The sequence below is a fragment of the Prorops nasuta genome, unplaced genomic scaffold (genome assembly GCF_024137725.1).
Source record: "Prorops nasuta isolate Cenicafe-Biocafe unplaced genomic scaffold, Cenicafe_Pnas_1.2 PNAS00008, whole genome shotgun sequence".
Taxonomy (NCBI): domain Eukaryota; kingdom Metazoa; phylum Arthropoda; class Insecta; order Hymenoptera; family Bethylidae; genus Prorops; species Prorops nasuta.
This window is the reverse complement of record NW_027116805.1, coordinates 4,609,792-4,628,491: the sequence shown is the minus strand read 5'-3', so window position 1 is coordinate 4,628,491 and position 18,700 is coordinate 4,609,792. Positions and strand designations below refer to the sequence as shown.

The window sequence follows — 18,700 nt, the reverse complement described above, 5'->3', positions numbered from 1 at the left end:
CGCAGACCTGTCGTTGCAAGGCTTCCTGCACGGATCGTTGGAATTCAACACACGCGGAGGGTACGTCTTGGAAGGGAAATTCGTGCACGAACTGCACTTGTGAGTCTGGTGGTCGTTTGAGCTGCAAGGAGACCATTTGCTCGGTCGCCTGTAGGGATCCACTACCACCCGAGCCGGACACTTGCTGTCCCGTTTGTCCCATCTCGGTAAGTTTTATCTTCCCTCCTCTGTTTCCTCTATCCTAAACTCGTCCTATTTCTCAAGCTCTCCAGAATTTTCAGAAGTAAAGATTGGTCCATTTGTCGCCATTCGCGTTACGATCCAACTGGGATAAAAATATTTTGCTAGAAATTTAGATGGTACCATTTCAATTTAAATATCACAATTTCTTGAATTGTTTGAGTATCGGATTTCGAAAGTCTATATATTTAAGGATATTTTCGAAATTTTCCTTTTGATCACGTGACAATGATTAATTCATGATTTCAGGAATCTAAGGATAACGAGGTTGGAGGTCAGCAGCACAGTAAAGGATGGGGCACGATACCAATAACAGTAATCGTCGTTCTGGCGTTGCTGTGCATTCTATTGATGGTTCACACGGTCCGCAGCAGATTTCGTGGTCGACTGGCACCCTCGGAGGCCTCTTACTCCTCCTACCCACCCCAATATTACAAGTGTGTGCCAGCCTACGACACGCAAAATCATCGCGAGAAAATCGTCCGCCTCTAAAATTTAGCCAAGCCTCGCCTAAATGTTGTTGTGGTCTAATCTCGCCAGAACTCTGGTCGATTTTGTAATCTTGATTTTTCGCACTGGACAAAGAACTGCTTGAGTTTCTCGAAGAAAGAAAATCTTTGATAGACTTCTGTCATAATGGTCTAATTTTTGGAAATTCGACGGTATTCCTTGGCCAGTGTAGATTCAGTATTATTCATAAGCGAAGTATAAAGGAGAGGGACGAGAGGTGGGAGGGACTGTTAATGGACTCTCCAATAATTTAAGAATTACACCGATGTAATGTGTAAATTATAATAACGAAGAAAGAAAGCTTAGCCAGGTAATTATCGTACTCGAAAGGATAAATGTACTAATGTTAACCTTCCTAGCTCCTAACTTCTTATGTCAGTCGTAGAAAGAGGGACAACAAATCTTAAATTAATAAAATAGTATTAGCTTCCTTGATCTCTGGACCAGTTTTCTCATATCGCGCTGTATTAACGAGCTGAACACTACAAATTAATGCTATAACTTGATAAAGCTAATACAATATGTCGTTAATTTAAGGTATATCTCAGTTTCATTAATAATTATCAAAATAATGCATATCACGCAATTTAATTATATATACTGATATATAAAGTATATACTTTCCATTCATGAATCGATAAAAAAATCAATCCGAGCGAGACATTCTTAGAAAATTGTAAAAACTCCTTATCAGAGGGGTAAGCAAAATTCATGCGAATTGAATACATTGATTGATATACATTATAAGAAATCTAACTTATAACTTTCTATAGAATGAAAATAGTAGTGTAGATGTAACGCGAAACAATAACAGCGATAGCAAAAACAATTGAGAGATGTTTTTATAAACTGAACAAATTTGTATATTTAACAAAAATCCTAGGTTAATTTTAACTGAAGCATTGTTAACTGTGTTATTAGATCGTTCCTACACCCTTCGTTAATTAGTCGAATTTCAATGATTAATCGTACGAGCTGCTCGTTAACTACAACGCGCGTAATACTTATAAATAACGAGGGGATTTATTGTAATATTATCTTGAAGAGAGTTAAACAGCAGTGTGGAAAAGGGGGAGAGTGGGAACTTTTCAAACCACACTGGATAGTGCATCGAAGTAATAGAAACAAGGGGTGAAGAGTGTGTATGTATGTGTGTGTGCGTGCGTGAATGAGCGTGTATGTATATACATATTAATATTAACGAGAGGTGTAACTATTTAAGGAATTGCTTTTTTTAACAACAATCGAATTTGTTTTTTTAGCTTTAATGCAGGCGAGTTATCCTTAGCTGTAGGGTGTTGTTTCATTGCATACGTGTACATGCAGAGATTAAGAGGCAAACAAATACAACTGCTAAATATAAAGCGAAGAATAGAGAGCAAATCTCTTTCTCACTTGTACATACACAAGCTTGCGATTTTTTTCATGCAAAATGTTGCAATAATAATAATCATCATCGAGACAAATTTTTATATTCCATGCATGGGGGTTTTGTCACAACAAGCACTCACACATAAAAAATTACACAATACTTTCTACAAAAATCGTAGTTCTATACCATTTGGAATTAATAAACCTTGCTATATTATCGATCCTATATGCAATAGTTAAATTGTAGTAAATTTGCATATATATCTTTGTATACCTATACATGTACACAATTGCAGCAGCACTCATATACACATAACACATGCACGGGCATTTGATTGTCTCGTCCTCTCCTAAATTAACACATATATATTTTTTCAATGTGACACTCTCTGTAATAAATCATGTATAAGCATGTATCGTATTTATATCGAGAGAGGTACTTACGGCTTTCCAGAATTCTACGGAAAATAATTCATAGAAATTTTACAGAATAAAGTCATTTTAAAAATTTTAGACGGTAAATTCTTTATCGAGCTATCCTGGATTTTGCGGAAGCTGAACGTAATCAGAATAATTGCATATAAAAAATTGTATGAGAGAAGGGATCGAAGTGAGAGGGAGCGAGAGTGCAAGGGAGCGCGAGGAAGAGAGAGAAGTGCAGGTGTTATCTCATATGTGTATATGTATACCTCAGAGACAATATATAGTTGCAGCAAATTAATTTAGCACTGGCCAATTATTGTTGCTAAGATCCGTACGTTAACAATTAGTGATGGAATAGAGAAGCGGAAAATTTTGTATGTTCAATCGATTGTCACGAGATACGATATTTTCTCTCCAATCATAGAGACCGAAAAATAGAGAAGGGTCCTCGCAGTAAAAATTCATAATTGGAAAACTTGTAAATTGGTGGTATTTGCTCGACTAGTCTAGTGTGCTATGAGAGATAAAAGCAAGCTAGGGCGTAACTTGAGAGGAAGAGAAAAACGAGAGTTAATTTAAAAACAAGAGAACCTTGGAGTTTTCTAGGAAAATTCATAGGAAAAGATGGTATTTATTTTTTTCTATTATAGTACATAGTATACTATACATATACATACAATAAAATATAATATAAATATATTTATGCGTTTCTGTCGATAGTAATATGTCAGGATACAGCCTTTCGATCGTTTTGAGAAAAGTGGCTTGATCGGGGGCTGCTCTTTTTTTGGTACTTCTATACCAGAAATGGATAAATTAGACTGTGGCCATATCAAGGCTTGTTCGATGGGACAATAGGGTGGGTCGGGCGTATAACTCTGTTTAAGACATTTAAACAACGCTTGAACAAGTCTTTTGTACAGTTTCACTGTGACTAAACTTCGTATCAGTGTAACTAAAGTTTTGTTTATCATATGCGTATACTATACTGCATATTTAAACGATAGCTCTTGTATGTTAAATAAAAGGAGACTAAATAAAAATTGTTGATACACGATACCTGTAATTGGATTTGTCTGGACAATCCCTCGGATAATTATTGTAATAATTATACCGAATCCATTTTTCCTCTTTAACCCATAAACATCAATTTCCAAACAATTAATTCGCTCTGCATAACAATCACTAATTTATTTCCATAAACATCAATTCTCGGCCAATTAATTTTTCATATATAACACATATTTTAGTATTAATTTATCTTCGTAAATGCTATTCCTCTGTCAATTAATTTTACACATGCGTTTGCTTATTAATTTATCTTCATAAATAACGGATGAATCGTTGCTCCGGTAATTAATTTTACTAATATCATTTGATGGTCGTTTTTTGAAAGAAAATTACATAATAAATCAAAAGTTTGCTACATTTTCATTAATTTTTTAGTACTGTAACAAGTATATACTTACCGTTGAAAAGAGTATAATTAAATTTTTATATATATTTTATTTAAATTTGGACATCTTTGATAGGAGTATAAATTCAGAAAAATCTAACTACAAAGAGGTAAGCTAAATGCCAGGAGAGAGAGAAAAGGAGATAAATGCAAATAAGTCGCTTTACACTGATCGTACAATATTCTTTTTCTTATTTTATACAGAAAATATTGTCTGAGATATTTCCTATAAGCCCTCTGCATATTTAACGCAATGACAGCGAAGTGTGTAAACTTATACAATAAGTCGCCGCAAAATGACCAAATTTACTTATAGATAATCCATAATGTGCATGCATATAAATCATTACACATTCTCACTTCCATAACGTCATTTTGACATGCGATAAGCCGTTTGGATATCATAAAAGGAATAAAACGTTTCTTTTACTGGATTTTTTACAGAACCTGAAAAATTAATTTCAGAATTCTCTACCATCTTTCAGTCATTTTTTAACGACTTTATAATGTATGTAGCAATACTGGACTCAGCTTAGCCTTTGTTTTGTTTAGAATGTTTTCGTGCTCAAGTTTTTCTGCCATCATATAATTATCACCGAATCATTCTTAGTATTTAATATATTGGAAAAACACAACGTCCTTTTAACACCATGGTGGTACATTGAAAAGATACTCGACATTTTTTTAAATTTTTATGAAAATACTCATTAAACAGATTTTGCGCTGCAAACGTTTTACAGCGCAACGCAGACAGTCATTTCTTGCACTGTATGTGTAGGTGACACTTGTATAATGACGCTTCTCGCCAAAGGAAAAATCCTAACGATATAATTACGGGCATGCGCAAAGTATTTCCGCAGTTTGCTTAAAGCACATAAACGTAACCACACGTAGCGATTATATCAAATTTTATTCGCCCTATAAAATTGTAAATAAATTATAATCCAATAATTATGCGTAATATATTTATTAATTAGCTTCCTCTCTCACGTATAAGAGCCAGAAAATGTGGGCACCACTGCTTCTACACTTCACCTAGCCTATATACCCATCAGTACTACACAAATATTATCGTATGGTTACAGTTTTACTTTACATTTGTTTAAAAATGAAATGATACTATGTTGCAGCGTTATCAAACACAGGTATAATAATTTACTGCCGAATTCTCTCAGTCAGAATAATTATATTTTTATACATATATACAAATATATAATCGCAATTTCTGCGATAACTTAATAGTAAAGTTTTTTAAAATATCTTAAACGTATTCTCAAATATGTTACACCCACAAAAAGACTATTCTAACAATTTATACAACTGACTTTTAAATTATAAAAACGCATTTGTTTGATTAAAATATTAACACGAACTGGCAGTTAAATTAATCAATATTTATAGAGAAGCATTTTGGATTTCGCTACACAAACACACGAATTATTTTAGTATGGAAAAAACAAACTAAATGAAACCGCTTTATAGACGTATTTATATAAATGATTATTGGAATAATTCTTATAGTTTCAAATGTTTAATAAAGTATTGATTTTGGGAAGAACACACAAATAGAATAATCTAAATCGAGAAAAATAACTATAACGAATTATTCCTGCAAACTTTGTTTCATTTATGCATCATTGATCGTTTTCTTTTCCCATACTATAATTGTAAACCGAGTACAATATTTGACCTGCCTCGCGAATAACCTCTCGTTTATTGCTATTTGCTAATCCAGTAACATGTCCGAAATTTTTCTTTCCTGCAGCCATGCAAATAGCAAAATGTTCGGTTACATATACAGATTTACTCAGATCTGTATTATTTTAAAGATTACTGTTAATCGTTATTAACCCGTTCGCGCCTAGGCATCTCTATGATATGTTACAAATTTGTAAATATTTCTTGATATACCTATGAATACTGTATAATTATAATACTGGTCCATACTGAGATATTTTCTAATTTTTCTTAAGCGACAATTGCTCTCTCTCTCTCTCTTTTGCATTGTTAGTTACGTTACATTAGCCTCTTGGTTTGTTACAGTGTCGTATCTATAATGTTTCTCTTTGTCAACAAAAGACTATTATTGAACAATTTTGCTTCAAACGTTATTTTTTTAACGAACTGTATTATGATATAGAGGCTCGTACACTGACAATTAAAGGCCCCTTGCAAGTTGGACAAGTTTTCAGAGCAGGTGCACATATTTCACAAGCTACCATATGTCCACAAGGTAAAAATACTACACCCAACTCTTTTTTATAGCAGACTTTACACATTATGGAATGACCAATTGATTGTTTGCTCAATTGTGCTTCAGACAGTGGCTGACAACTTTTTGTGAAGTTTGTAGAACTAGCGAAACTTTGTGGACGACTACCTTCCTGGTATCCACTACTAGTACTAGGTTGATTTTCCTCATCTTCTGCCGCGTGCTGAATAGACGGGTTTTCAGTTTCATTCATTAATCTAGGTAAATTTATTGTCATGCTTTCCTGGAAATACAAAACAAAAGGTGAGTGTAGGATTCAAGTAGGTTTGTAAAGAGCATTCAATTCTATAATAAAAAATTACCACTTTGGATGAGGGCAATATTTGCTGGCCAGTAACATTGTTTACATATTCTTGCCCTTTCACCCTTAATAGAAAACCACATTTAGAGTACCATTTTGCATGCTGTTCCCATGGATCCTCATTTGGTTCCCAATCCTTGAGACCTCCATTGCAGTAATAGCATAATGTTTGATCTCCCTTTCCAGTATAATAAAGACCTGCTTCAGCCAACTTTTCTTTTGTTTGTGGCATGGATTTTGGCCACGAATCAAAGGTACGTAATCTTGCATCAATATTTGTATATTCAGGGTGCACTGGACCTTTAGGCTTTCCAGTTCCTAAGTATGCACGTTTAACTGTACTGGTTAGCTGAAAGTTTGTTGGAGTTGGAGTGTTATGACAGCTAGGACCAAAACCTGGTCGGTATATTCCACATTCGTCTTTACCCCTTGGCCTCCATCCTGGGATAGTGGAGGGATCTACTCCAATTGGGACATTATCACAAGGAAGACCTCTTACAAACCTACATCTTGAAGACCATTTTTGATGATACTCCATAGGATCATTTCCCTTCATCCACCAGCAAATTCCTATACCACACTCAAAACACCTTATTCTGTCACCATCTTTTGTAAAATAAAATCCTGCAGCTGCCAGCTTCATTGGTTCCATATAAGGAACTGGCCAATTATTGTAACTGGCTAACCTAACAGACTCAAAACGGTAATCAAAATAATCAACTTCATAACAATTGGAAGAAGCAGAGTTTTGTAGTGATATTAGGTGTGAATTTTCATTTGGTTTGGAAGAAGGATTTTCTTTCCGCAAATTTCTACATTCAATAATTTCACTCATTTTGAATTTGCTTGTTTATTGATCCTGGAATACAGAAAAACATAAAATTAATATAAATCATTCAACAGTCATTGAGTTATAGGGAATAAATAAGATCATTCAACAGAGACAACGTGTCAGTGAATATTATTACTGCTTCTCAATTTTAGATTTTATAGTTGCCATCTAAGGCAGTAAGATTTTAATAAGAGTCATTTAACAATAGCATAACCATGGTCTCTACTGAATGCACTCAATACTGAATTAATGAAACTAAATTAATGTAGGTTGCATTCATGACTCAGAATATACAAACATAAAATTTAGTCATACCACTAGAATAACTCACAATGAAGAATATCATTAATATGATACTTTTCCTATGATTGTGTACAGGAACATATATATTTGAACAGAAATGTGTGGAGAAAGATATAAAAATTACATGATGTTACGAGACACATGTGTACTATTTCTGGCTATGGGGCGTTCCAGATAATGAGTGCTACAACGAATCTGTTTATTAGTGAATGACCGAGCAGTAAATTTTTCTTGGTATACGGTAAGCTGCGTAGAAAATTTACTCGCCCGCGCACCAGAACGTAACAAAGATAGGAAATTCTTGGAAAGGAATCTGTCCCTCTCGGTTCTCAGGCTTGGCATTTATACAGAAGAGACACAACAAACTTACTAAGTATCCGACTCATACATAGTTTATGCGATAAGCTAGTCAGATTATAAACATTCAATATGGCTACATTAGTATACCTTTAGGGTTTCACACATACAAAGCACTTCTCTCAACGTAAACAATTTTATAAACTGGGTTATGCATTTACGTGTGCAAGAAAATGTCACGATGAACATAATACATTTATAAATAAAACCATTTGTTCACCTACAGGGACACAAGGAAAAATAAAAGAATTGGAAAACAGGTAAATGTTAAACAGTCCAGTAATAATACTTACATACAGGTGAGATGGAGATGGAGGACGAGAGAGTACACGGATGGGAATAAACATGTAAATGTGAAAAAGATCTCTCACGCACGATAAATGAGGCAAGCGCGCACGTAAACAACGCTCCACGCTTCGGTGCTTGGTAAATATACAAAAAAAATGCTCCTACACCAAGCTCGCACGTATCAATGACGAGAGAAGTGCAAAATGCTTGTGTGACTCAACAACGATGTTGACCAATGCCGACACACCTATGCATTTAAAGGGAATCATGTGGATCACGTTAGTTCCCGAGAAAAGGTTCAGGGTTCAGATGGCGATGCGGTCGCAACGCTTGATATGATTAGTTGCACATGCGCAGTTAGTAATTGGCTCAAATATTTGCCGCTTTATTTGTTACTCCTTTTTTTAACACCATTTTCAACAGCTGGATAAAATTTATTTTTCTATTTTTTATTTTCTTCTAACTTTTTCTCATTATATAGAAATATCTTTCTTTTGGCTCAAATTGACTGTAAAGGTGCACGACGCGTGAAGCACACGCGGTGCGGACATTTTTGCGCGGCATGCAAGTTTTTGGCGCGACGTTGGACTGGACGCGCGCGTCGCGTATATGTACTATACATACACTACACATCGCGCGTCCGCTCCACAAGCTTCACGCGCCGTGTACCTGCACCTTAGTAAATTTTCTAATTTCGAAGTATACAAATTTTAAAACTATATAAATGAAGCGAACAATTTCATATAATTGAATCTACATCTATTACAAATATATATGAAATAATTTTAAATGATATAAAAGATGTTAAATATAATGTTTGAAATACAGCGCTTTTTTTATTTGATTAATTTAATCCTTAATTATGAGGATTTAGGTAACACTAAATTATAATAAAGTTATTAAAATGATAAAATAAATATTCAGTTCTATTATACATAAATGACACATGCATTCACGCAAATACAAAGTTCTGCAAAAAAATAAAGGAGAATGTATCAACATCTGACATCTGGCTTTAAGGTCATGAAACCACAAAGACCTTTCGGGGAGTTCCCCTTACCTAAAGAAGATCATACCGACCTTTGGTATACCTCTAGTGTGTAAGCTTTAAAGGGAAGATCATCTAACGGTAAACAATTTCAACAAGAAAAATTCTTGTTCAATTAAATAATTAAGCTTTGCAAAAAATTAAGACAATCCTTTTTTTTATATGTTTACATTTTAAAGTTTTTATACTAAAGAAGTAGAGATACTCAGGACTTCATGGAGTTTTATTTATTAAAATCCACTGTTTGCAATACACAGTTTGCCACATTATATACATTACATACATAATCATATAACATGATATAAGAGGTTTCTAATTATATACAGTAAAAAGATGATGAATTAGAATGACACATTGGCATTGACATTTCTTATATTTATATAAATAAATCTCAGACCTGTACTAGATACTAAGTAAGCTAATGCTGACTATCTAAGATAGAATTTTTGTTTTAATTCTTAAACGCTACGAAGAATCATTTGGACTACTGTACATATTTTTGTATCACTGGTTTTTGATACAATTTTCCTATTTCAACTTTCTTATTACATTAATAAAGGAAAATTAGTCGATCTTCGTTCTGTGTGCAAAATTTGCATATTTAATTCACAAGCGTTAGCGTAATTGTGTATATTTCATTTATAAACTGGGTAGTCTTGAGTTAAAAAAATGACTTTAAGTTAACTGAGCAATTATTTTACATAAATAGAGATCGATGGATCAGACTCGTCATATACTTAGTAAGAAACCTAATTTTATGCAGTTTGAATAAATTTCAATTCGTGATATGCGAGAGCTTTTAATTTGCTCGCAAAATTAGTGAAAATCTCGAGTAGTCTAAAATATAATTTGGTATTGCGTTACAATTTTATTGTTTGAGCATATGTGTTGGTAAGCAGCTGGTACTCGCCATTGTGAAAGTAAGAATCGTAGGGGAATTGCAAAACCAGTTTTCTAGCTCCTCCTCCATCCTTTAAGTATTCTCTTGCCTCTCCATTGGCTAAGATCTCTGCAGCCATCATTCTCACAATCACAGTTGCCAGCAAAGTCTGCTTTAGAAAAATAAATATAGCTTCGACTAACATATATACTGAATCAATCCGACCCATCACATTTACTCTTAAAGTTGATCAATCGCTTTCTCCGTTTCTTCGATGTTCTATTCGAATAGTCACCTAACCTCAAATATCTTTGAAGGCTCTACCATTGTTTTTACTTCTCAGCTCTTGGAGACTCGAAAATTCTTGGCAAGCTTCCCTTTTTAGATAATTTTGAGATGTTTCTAAAATTCAGATTCGACGAGAATAAGATTGGGAGATCAGGCAAAAGATCGAATCGTTTCTTGAACATCGTCCTGTGCCGGAGGAGGCAGCATGATCTCGTAGCCCGATGGCATCCCCTGCTGATGATGATGGTGATGGTGATGAGTCGTCATCATTTGGTGGTGCGTTTGCTGATAATATTGGTGGTGCATTCCCGAGTGACTCGAATAGTAAACAGAGCTCTGGTCCACATCTTTTCCTACGACATATTTAGGTTAGGCTTGAACCATTATTATTTTTCTTAAAACTAACCTTACTTTTTAGTATTTGTTTTTGTTTCAGTGTCTAAGAACATTTGAATGAAAAATCGTACCGTTGTCATAAACGCCTCGTCCATAGCAGAGAGTTTTGACGTCATTCATAGGACTGAGGCCACCATTGTGCGAGTGAGTCGAGTGAACCGACGAAGGTGTGACAGAAGTGGCATATCCATGGTGGTGGGCACCCATGGGACTCATGCCCATCGGGCTACAGGGATTCATGCCCACAGGAGACATTCCCATGGTGGATAGGGGTGATATAGCGAGATTTGGACTGCTAGATTCGATGCTTTGCAATGATTGTACACTATTGCTGCCATTGCTCACTGATCCATTCATCACTGCATTGCTGCTACTTAGACAATTCAGCGGTATCATTTCACTGAAATCATACAATTCACCCATTAGAAATGATATATTATATATACAGTAAATTTTTACTTTGATTCTAGATTTTGAGAATAAGATTCAAAGGTTTAATGAAAAACATGTGATTTTTTTTACGTTGGAAATTTCTGTTTTTCTACACCAGGAAAACAATAGAAGAATAATGGGAAGCCAAACGAGCATTTTGGTCCCGTCGTTTCATTAAATTTCTCTGCTTTCCCGGAATTCCGGTGCATATGTAGAGCTGGCTAATTGTCCACACATACGAGAAAATGGTTGGGTCACTTTTTTTCTCGCCTTGTGAGACAATGGCAACCACATGACCGGCTAGAAAAATTGTGTCCCTTTCCAGTTCGAGTTTACGGGAAACCAAGCTTGATTTATGACTTGACTCAAGATTTTCTAGCTTAGGAATTTTCGTTTTAATTGCGATTTTAGTAACGACTTTTACACAAGAAATACGGTATTAAAAAAGATGAAAGCAAGATGAATTTGCAGAAAATGAAGAAGCTTATAAACAAAAGCGAATTAGAAATTCGATCTTTCGCACGTGCCCCAAATCCAGATTGTGTAATTTGTAATGCATAATATGTGTAATTTCCTGCAAGAGACGCATGCTGCATGTATTGCAAATTAATTATTGTTTGTGCATGTGTGCGTGTTGGGTTGGGGTTATGCATACGTGTGTAACGCCTCTAGACCGACCCCACATTCTCCTTTAGAGGGGCGATTTTTATGGGGCACGCTTCAAGGTATAAGCCGGAAAGAATACGCCCAGCAAAGAAATTGCTCTGTACGAGGCAAGGAGAAAAAATTATTTCTCAGCGTCCAAGACCCTCTTTTTGTAGCTCAAATTTTTTCTAGTAAATCCTTGGGTCCATCTTCTTGCACGAGGAGTGAAAAATCTGTATAAATCAAACTAGTCCAATATTTGTAAAATAAGCTTATTGGACGAAATTGATTGTTTGTTACCCGAGATTTTTTGGGATCCTTGTGCAAGTTGAAGGTGAAAAAGGAAGTGATCCTTGCGAAAATAAATAGAAGTGTAAAACAGCTCTATAGGTAACCCAGAGTCTTCCTCTTGCACGAGGAGTGAAAAATCCGTATAAGAGAAAATAGCCCAGGGTACCAATTCTTGAAACTTTGACCTTAGAAGTTCCATGCGAAAATCATTAGTTTCCGCTAAATAGACTTACAGTCAAATTTCGCCTACCAATTCTAAGGTCACAGCCTGAAGAATCGATATACCCAGTATCTGTAAAATAAATTTATTGGGCGAAATCAATTGTTTTTCTCTCGGGATTTTTTGGGATCCTTGTGCAATTGAAGGTGAGAGGGGTACTTCTTAGCAAGGGAAGGGGGAAATGGTCTTTGCAGAGATAAATCGAAGTGCAGGGGGCCGGCCGTGGCCTTTATGCAGTAAACTATTGGTAGTGCGAACAGCTCAATGGTGAAACGCGAGATGTAACCGAAGCTGCGTCATAAAACGGTAATGGGGCGTCGCGTTTCCTTCTCCCTTCCCAGGACAAATCCGAAAAGCACATTTTCCACTTTTCCACCATCGAAAATGTTCTCTCTCCCATCTAGCCATTCATTTATATCCATTCTCAATCGTCCAACGCCATCTTTCTTCGATCGAAGGAGACCATGTTTTCAGTCCCCGAATCTTAACCCAAAAGGATAGATTCGAGGATGGAGAACACCCTGATCAAAATGGCTCTTTCGTAGTCTGTAAAGTATCGGAGCTTAATACAGCAATAGGCACGAAAGGAGTAGAGCGAGCTATAAAAGTATCGTTGTCCGAGTTATGTATTTGTTTTAACTGATTACGGTTTATAGTTTAGGATAGGAATTATCTAGAAAGGACTGAAGGGGGGACCAGCGAAAGGTGTTTGTTGGTATTTCTATGGAGCTCATGGCGCGAACCGTGACCGCAGCACGTCGTAGCCATAACAACGCAACGTTCTCCTACCCACTCACTATAACTCCTTTCTCTCCTCTCTACCAATACTCTACAAGCGCACACGCGCACGAAAATTCACGCCACTCTGTTTTAACGCGCCAGTAATGGCGGTCGACGCCGCAAAAAAGACGAAAATTTCCCCTTCTACCTGGAAGGTATATAGAGTCAGATAAGTATAAAAAAACTGCCAGTAGCCGTCAGTTTTCCAATTAAAAATTATCTCGTTTATCTTGTTCGATCAATTATCTCGAGGAATGGAAAATGAAGCTTATACAGAGATAATCTGAAAGAGCATTATATTATAGATGAAGCTATAGATTTTTGACACCCCTTTGTTTTAATTAAGGTTGAAGTTTTATTGTTTGGGTTCCTGGAAGAAGGAGATGGATGCTATAATAATTCGTGTCTTATCTGGCTAATTATCTAATTCATACAAACGTATTGATATCCGCAGCACGAATTGTGGATAGATCGCCGGGTAAGGTTAGAACGTGTTGTCTCATTACGATTAGGCTCGCCTTATTAGTACATTATTATTGTTATTGTCCTGATAACGAATTGATAAGGTTAGGTTAGTCAGGACAATGCAGGGCGCGTGTTGACATAATTTTATTGACACAGCAAGATCGGTGATTAAATTTCATTTTTTTCCGTCCAGTAAAATCTCTATGGAGACACTCTCGTTCCTTTTTGTAGGGCTTGTATGATTTTTTAAATTAATTTTTTTTCTACTTAAGACGATAAACATTATTGGGAATATTTAATCTTATAAAATAAATTTATAATCGATTTTTCGAGGGAAGCTGTTTTGGGCCTTAAATAAGATGATGCGCTATTTTTCATATTCAATGATTCAATTCACGAGACATTTTTTGAAGATGAAAAGCTACACAGATATTCAATAAGTTTTACAAAAATTAAACGACTCACTAATGCTGTATCTAAAAATTTAAGAATCAGCATTTGAAGCAAAGATTTTTCGGGCCTAATAACAAAGCAGCCACACATGTTACTTTTTAAACTGAATACACCAATAATCCATTAACCTTGTCCTCAAGACGAAAAATTTGTAGAGAAATTCAGTGACCTTCCAAGAAATTTTACCACTCATGAATACTTTATCTGAAAATGTTTGAATCAATATTTCAATAGAGGTTTTCTTGGGCCTTAAACAATGAGAGAGTCACACATGCTCTTTTTTTCACATTAAATGTGCCAGCCCAAGAAATATTTTTCTCAAGACGTAGAACTTGAAAATATCTACTGAGCTCAAAAGCAATGAAATTATGCACACACGCTATTTTCCTTGGGACTTAAAACAATGGGGCCCTGACTGCGGGAGATTTTTGGATGCATTTGCGCGAAGAATTTGGTTCGGGGACAGAAAAGTCGTGTATGGAGGGCACGTGTGTCAATGGGGGGTCTTCTTTTCGGAGGAGCAACAAGTGTTTCGACATGTGTCCAGCCCAAGTCCTTTCCAAAGACCTTCGTCCGCCAAAGGGATCAATATATCTTCTCTTAAGAGGCAAAAATCATCAGTTAAGTTCGACCTATTCCACCTCTAGCATCCTTTGCCGAAGACAACTTGGTAAAGAGTATAAGAGAAAATTTTTTCAAACTAATTCAAAACAGAGTAGACAAGAGATCTTACCAGAAATTATAGAATTTAAAAGCAGTTATTAAAAAAAGTATCAACAATTAAATTTACACATAATTGAATTTTATAAAAATACAGAATTTAGCAATAAATTTCTATCGCATCTCGTTATCAACTGGACTACTTTTGCAATATTTCTGGCTCAAATTTGCAACATTTGTCGAGCCTCTTATAAAAAAATCTCCGATTGCTTTCTTCCTTTTCCTACAGTTACGGGTCGATTTTAGACAAAATTCTATCAAATTGTCATTTGTTAAAAAATAATTTCAACGCACTTACCTTCTCGTTTGAGGCGTACGATCCCTCTGACGTCGATTTTTGAACCAATTGGAGACCTGGGTGAGGGAGAGTCCAGTTTTCTTCACGAGGTTTTTTTTGTCATCGGGAGTTGGGTATCGATTCTTGATGTAGCATTCCTTAAGGGCATTCCTGGACCTTTCCTTGAAGCAATAGACAGTTTCCTCGCCGTCCCAGATGGTTTTTGGCAGAGGATACTTCTTCCTCAGCCTATATTTATCGACAGCACCCAATGGACGACCACGAACTTTCTCGGCCTCGCGATAATGGGCCCTGAACCACATCTGTTGGAGTTCCTGGTGCCGTCGGGTTGAGAAAGGATGGCTCTCCAAGATGGAATACAAGTCGTGATAAGCTCCCCGATGGAAAGCCACTGCTGCCCGGGCCATCAAAATACTCTCGTTACCTCGCAGAAGCTCCCCAGGTGGCAAGGACCACAAAAACCTTTAATTACGTCATATTCGTTAAATATACTTTAGACGAAAGCTTCCTTGAAAAAAAAATATTTTTCTCGATTAAAGTAACACAGTAATAATAATATAGGGTTGGTTTTGAAACTTTATTATATCAATAAACAATCGTTAAATATTTAAGCTGGTGTTCGATCCATTCACAAGAATTATTGTTTCTTTTTTTTATTGGAGAATTCAAGGGTGGAAACTTGTCAATCACAATGATTTTGGGACATGAAAGGAAGGATGGAGAGGCTTGACAGGGTAGTTGGAGATTTACCTGGACAATTTTTCGATGTCTTGTCGCTGGCAGAGGGTTTCGCAGATGCAAGAGATTTGCTCGGGTGTGAAATTGCTGGCGGAAGTACTGATGCTGATTCCGCTTAGGTTAAAGAGGTTTCCGGGAACGCTGGAGGAATTGCAAGATAACAGCTCTTGTGAATACAGGGGGCTTCCGTTCGATGTTGGCGTCACATTTGGTGGGTGCGTGTGATGATTTAGGCTCAAATTCGAAAACTGACTAGTCTCTCTTTGCAAAACTTGACTGTTGCAGTCGCTACTGGGCGAAGACAACTGCTCCGAACAGTCAGACATCCTTAAAAATTTGTCAAATTCGCATTAAACCGACACCTTGTCCACCAATTTTTCCGAAGCTTTCTTTTCCTAATTTTCTTCCAATATTCCCTGATTACGTAACTGTTCACGTTTAGCCAATCACTAGAACTGTCACTATAACTAAAACTATTTCATTGGTACACTGAAAGAGTTTGACCGATCTTTTCGGTAAATCAACGATAAATTTTTTTCTCGATTTTTCCTAGGCTTTTCCTTTACGGTTACTGAATGATCAAATTTGTTTGATGTATCGACGGCCAGCTTGACGGTTGTTTAATCACACGCGATTCATTCATGCCTGCACTAACTTCCCATTCACAAGCGTACAACTGCAAAACGTTTTCTTGTTTGCCACCGGAACACTCGTCAGCTTCCGGAAAATCTTCGGAAGAAAACAATTTTCCAGAAAATTCAAAGAGCTCGAGTATCAATGACAAGTGCTGTACTCCAATTTTCTTTCAAAATCTTAGTACTTGACGGGGTCAGATTAGGCGGATGTCGGTACCCCGGAAAACTTTAGCATCCATTTTTAAAAAGAAAAGCCTTTGGAAAGGGTGGAAAATTCCTTGACAACACAGATCCATTCACAATTTTTCGGAGCGGTGCAAAAAGATCCTTTCGATTTCTGGTAATTTCCTTGAAACTTTTCCGAAGAAACACTTGGAAAACTGATGAAAACTCGGATGAAAATTTGGGAAAATCACTTGGAAAGAAAATGTTATTCAGATTGAGATAACCGAGCGAAAATTGCGTCAAATTTTTGGGGATGAATTAAGGGTTGCTGATGATAGGAAGTGAGGAAAGGGACTGGGAAAACTGTTTATAATTGGTTTTCGTAGGGTTTTCTTGATAACGGAGTGAAGGCACAGTCACTGAGTGACCAAGTCACCAAGTTAGCGAACGGTACGACCCGAAGTAACGTGCTTTTGCTTCTGCTAGCTAAAGCGGAGTCAGTGGTGGTGGTTGATGGTAGTGGTGCTAGTGGTGGTGGTGGTAGAGATGCCGGTGGCTGCCGCGTAAACTTGCAATTGTATTGGTGCAGCTGCGATGGTATTGGTGCTTGTGCAAAACTATAGTAGCAATGGTAGTAATACTGGATGGTATTTTAGTTTTATCATCGGTGTCTAAAATTTGATAGTGTTTGTAACATTGCAATATTAAAAATTTCTTGTTAAATATCACAATAATAATAATATTAATAAAATCAAATTCGACAACTTTAAATATTAAAAAAGACAATTTTTATTATAATTAAATTATAATTTTTTCCAATGAATTTTTTAATATTTATAATTAACAACTTAATATTAAAAGCACAAGAATGGTTTTTGATTAAAGACCTTTGTGATTTATAAAAATTTAATAATGTTTAATATTAAATCGAATTGTAGGAGTACTTTATTAGATAGAACTCTCCTCTTATTGGTCTATTGGATGTGGCGGTAGAGCAAATAAAATAATGCTAACTTGATATTCGGTTCAGTTGGTTGTTTACCTGGGCCGCGTCAAGTTTATTTCGCACCAGTGCGGTTCCCACTGGTTTATTGTTGACTACAAAGCATTAATTTAAAGCGTAATATTGAAGCTCGCTGAATAATTGCAACTTTTTGTATTTGATGAGTACGTTTTTTTTCGTCAACAGATTTTTTCAGGTAAACGTCTTTTATTTATTGAATATTTATTCGGAAGCTTAAGGTCGACTTAAATGATATAATAAAATCTCTCTCTCTCTCTCTCTCTCTCCAAAATAAATATATACTTTAACGTATGCGTTTTTCATTTGTCACTCAACCTATGAAAGAAAAATAAGAGGATAGATTACGCGCGTAGTTAATTTTAAAAGCATAAAAATTGGAGCATCCTAGAATTTAATTACGTAAGAATTAAAATTTTTTGACATTGTAATAAGTTTGTCCCTGAAGACGGCTGAAGAGTTTGAGGTATGAGTGAAATAGCTACTCGAGGTGTGTGGATGTTGAAGCATGTGTTGGTGAGTCCTATTCTCCCCTCTCGCAGCGAATCCCGGTGGAAAGAGGCAGAATGCAGCTTGGGTTTCATTGGCTGGTAGAAAATCCCAGGACAGTTGTGATTGGCTCGTTTCGAGGGCGTTACGAGTCTTGACAACCCCTTCCGGTCTCTCTCAAACAACCCCTGGATCAGCCTTTCCTCTCTTTTTCTCCCCCCCCCCCTCTCTCTTTCTCCCTCTTCCACCCCTCCCCCTCACTATTACCAATAGAAAATTTCAAATGATAAGTACGTTTTAATTAAACGAATTCACGAAACGAACTCCTCTATTCCCAATCAAATATATCAATTATGCCAGTCAGTTCGAGTAATGTCGCATAA

At 36.1% G+C, this 18,700-nt stretch overlaps 3 protein-coding genes across 11 annotated transcripts in view; 1 reads left to right on the top strand and 2 right to left on the bottom strand.

Moving 5' to 3' along the window:
- LOC136776012 (cysteine-rich motor neuron 1 protein-like) overlaps positions 1–3,603 on the top strand; it is a 151,785-nt gene extending 148,182 nt beyond the window's left edge. For 4 of the 5 annotated variants that reach the window (XM_066731312.1, XM_066731311.1, XM_066731314.1 and 1 more), the window contains 2 exons: positions 6–206; positions 490–3,603. In XM_066731312.1, the coding sequence (XP_066587409.1) occupies positions 6–206; positions 490–732 (444 nt within the window). In that variant the 3' untranslated portion in view covers positions 733–3,603. The remainder of the gene's footprint in view (positions 1–5; positions 207–489) is intronic. The other variant, XM_066731315.1, reaches the window with a different exon arrangement.
- Positions 2,240–9,106, bottom strand: LOC136776013 (baculoviral IAP repeat-containing protein 8-like). Of its 4 annotated transcripts, none has more exons than XM_066731319.1 (3): positions 8,441–9,106; positions 6,575–7,432; positions 2,240–6,495 (listed from the first exon to the last, which is right to left on the bottom strand). In XM_066731319.1, exons 2-3 carry the CDS (start codon positions 7,406–7,408, stop codon positions 6,130–6,132), a joined length of 1,200 nt encoding a protein of 399 aa, XP_066587416.1. In that variant the 5' UTR covers positions 7,409–7,432; positions 8,441–9,106; the 3' UTR covers positions 2,240–6,129. The 4 variants fall into 4 exon arrangements, with proteins under 4 accessions (XP_066587416.1, XP_066587413.1, XP_066587414.1 ...); XM_066731316.1 differs by having other exon boundaries at positions 8,359–9,105; XM_066731317.1 differs by lacking the exon at positions 8,441–9,106 and adding an exon at positions 7,721–8,348.
- Positions 9,107–9,674: 568 nt separating this feature from the next.
- Six4 lies at positions 9,675–17,241 on the bottom strand. 2 transcript variants are annotated; one of them, XM_066730398.1, is made up of 4 exons: positions 16,020–17,241; positions 15,270–15,731; positions 11,037–11,365; positions 9,675–10,922 (listed from the first exon to the last, which is right to left on the bottom strand). In XM_066730398.1, the coding sequence occupies exons 1-4, from the start codon at positions 16,331–16,333 to the stop codon at positions 10,720–10,722; spliced, it is 1,308 nt and encodes a 435-aa protein (XP_066586495.1). In that variant the 5' UTR covers positions 16,334–17,241; the 3' UTR covers positions 9,675–10,719. The 2 variants fall into 2 exon arrangements, with proteins under 2 accessions (XP_066586495.1, XP_066586496.1); XM_066730399.1 differs by having other exon boundaries at positions 9,675–10,916.
- Between the last annotated feature and the right edge of the window lie 1,459 nt (positions 17,242–18,700).

Coding starts and splice junctions, on each gene's coding strand:
- LOC136776013 (XM_066731319.1), bottom strand. CDS start 7,408: ATGAGTGAAATTATTGAATGTAGAAATTTGCGGAAAGAAAATCCTTCT. Junction 6,496..6,574: donor TATTGCCCTCATCCAAAGTG/GTAATTTTTTAT, acceptor TTGTATTTCCAG/GAAAGCATGACAATAAATTT.
- Six4 (XM_066730398.1), bottom strand. CDS start 16,333: ATGTCTGACTGTTCGGAGCAGTTGTCTTCGCCCAGTAGCGACTGCAAC. Junction 15,732..16,019: donor GACATCGAAAAATTGTCCAG/GTAAATCTCCAA, acceptor ACGTAATTAAAG/GTTTTTGTGGTCCTTGCCAC. Junction 10,923..11,036: donor ACGAGGCGTTTATGACAACG/GTACGATTTTTC, acceptor AATATGTCGTAG/GAAAAGATGTGGACCAGAGC.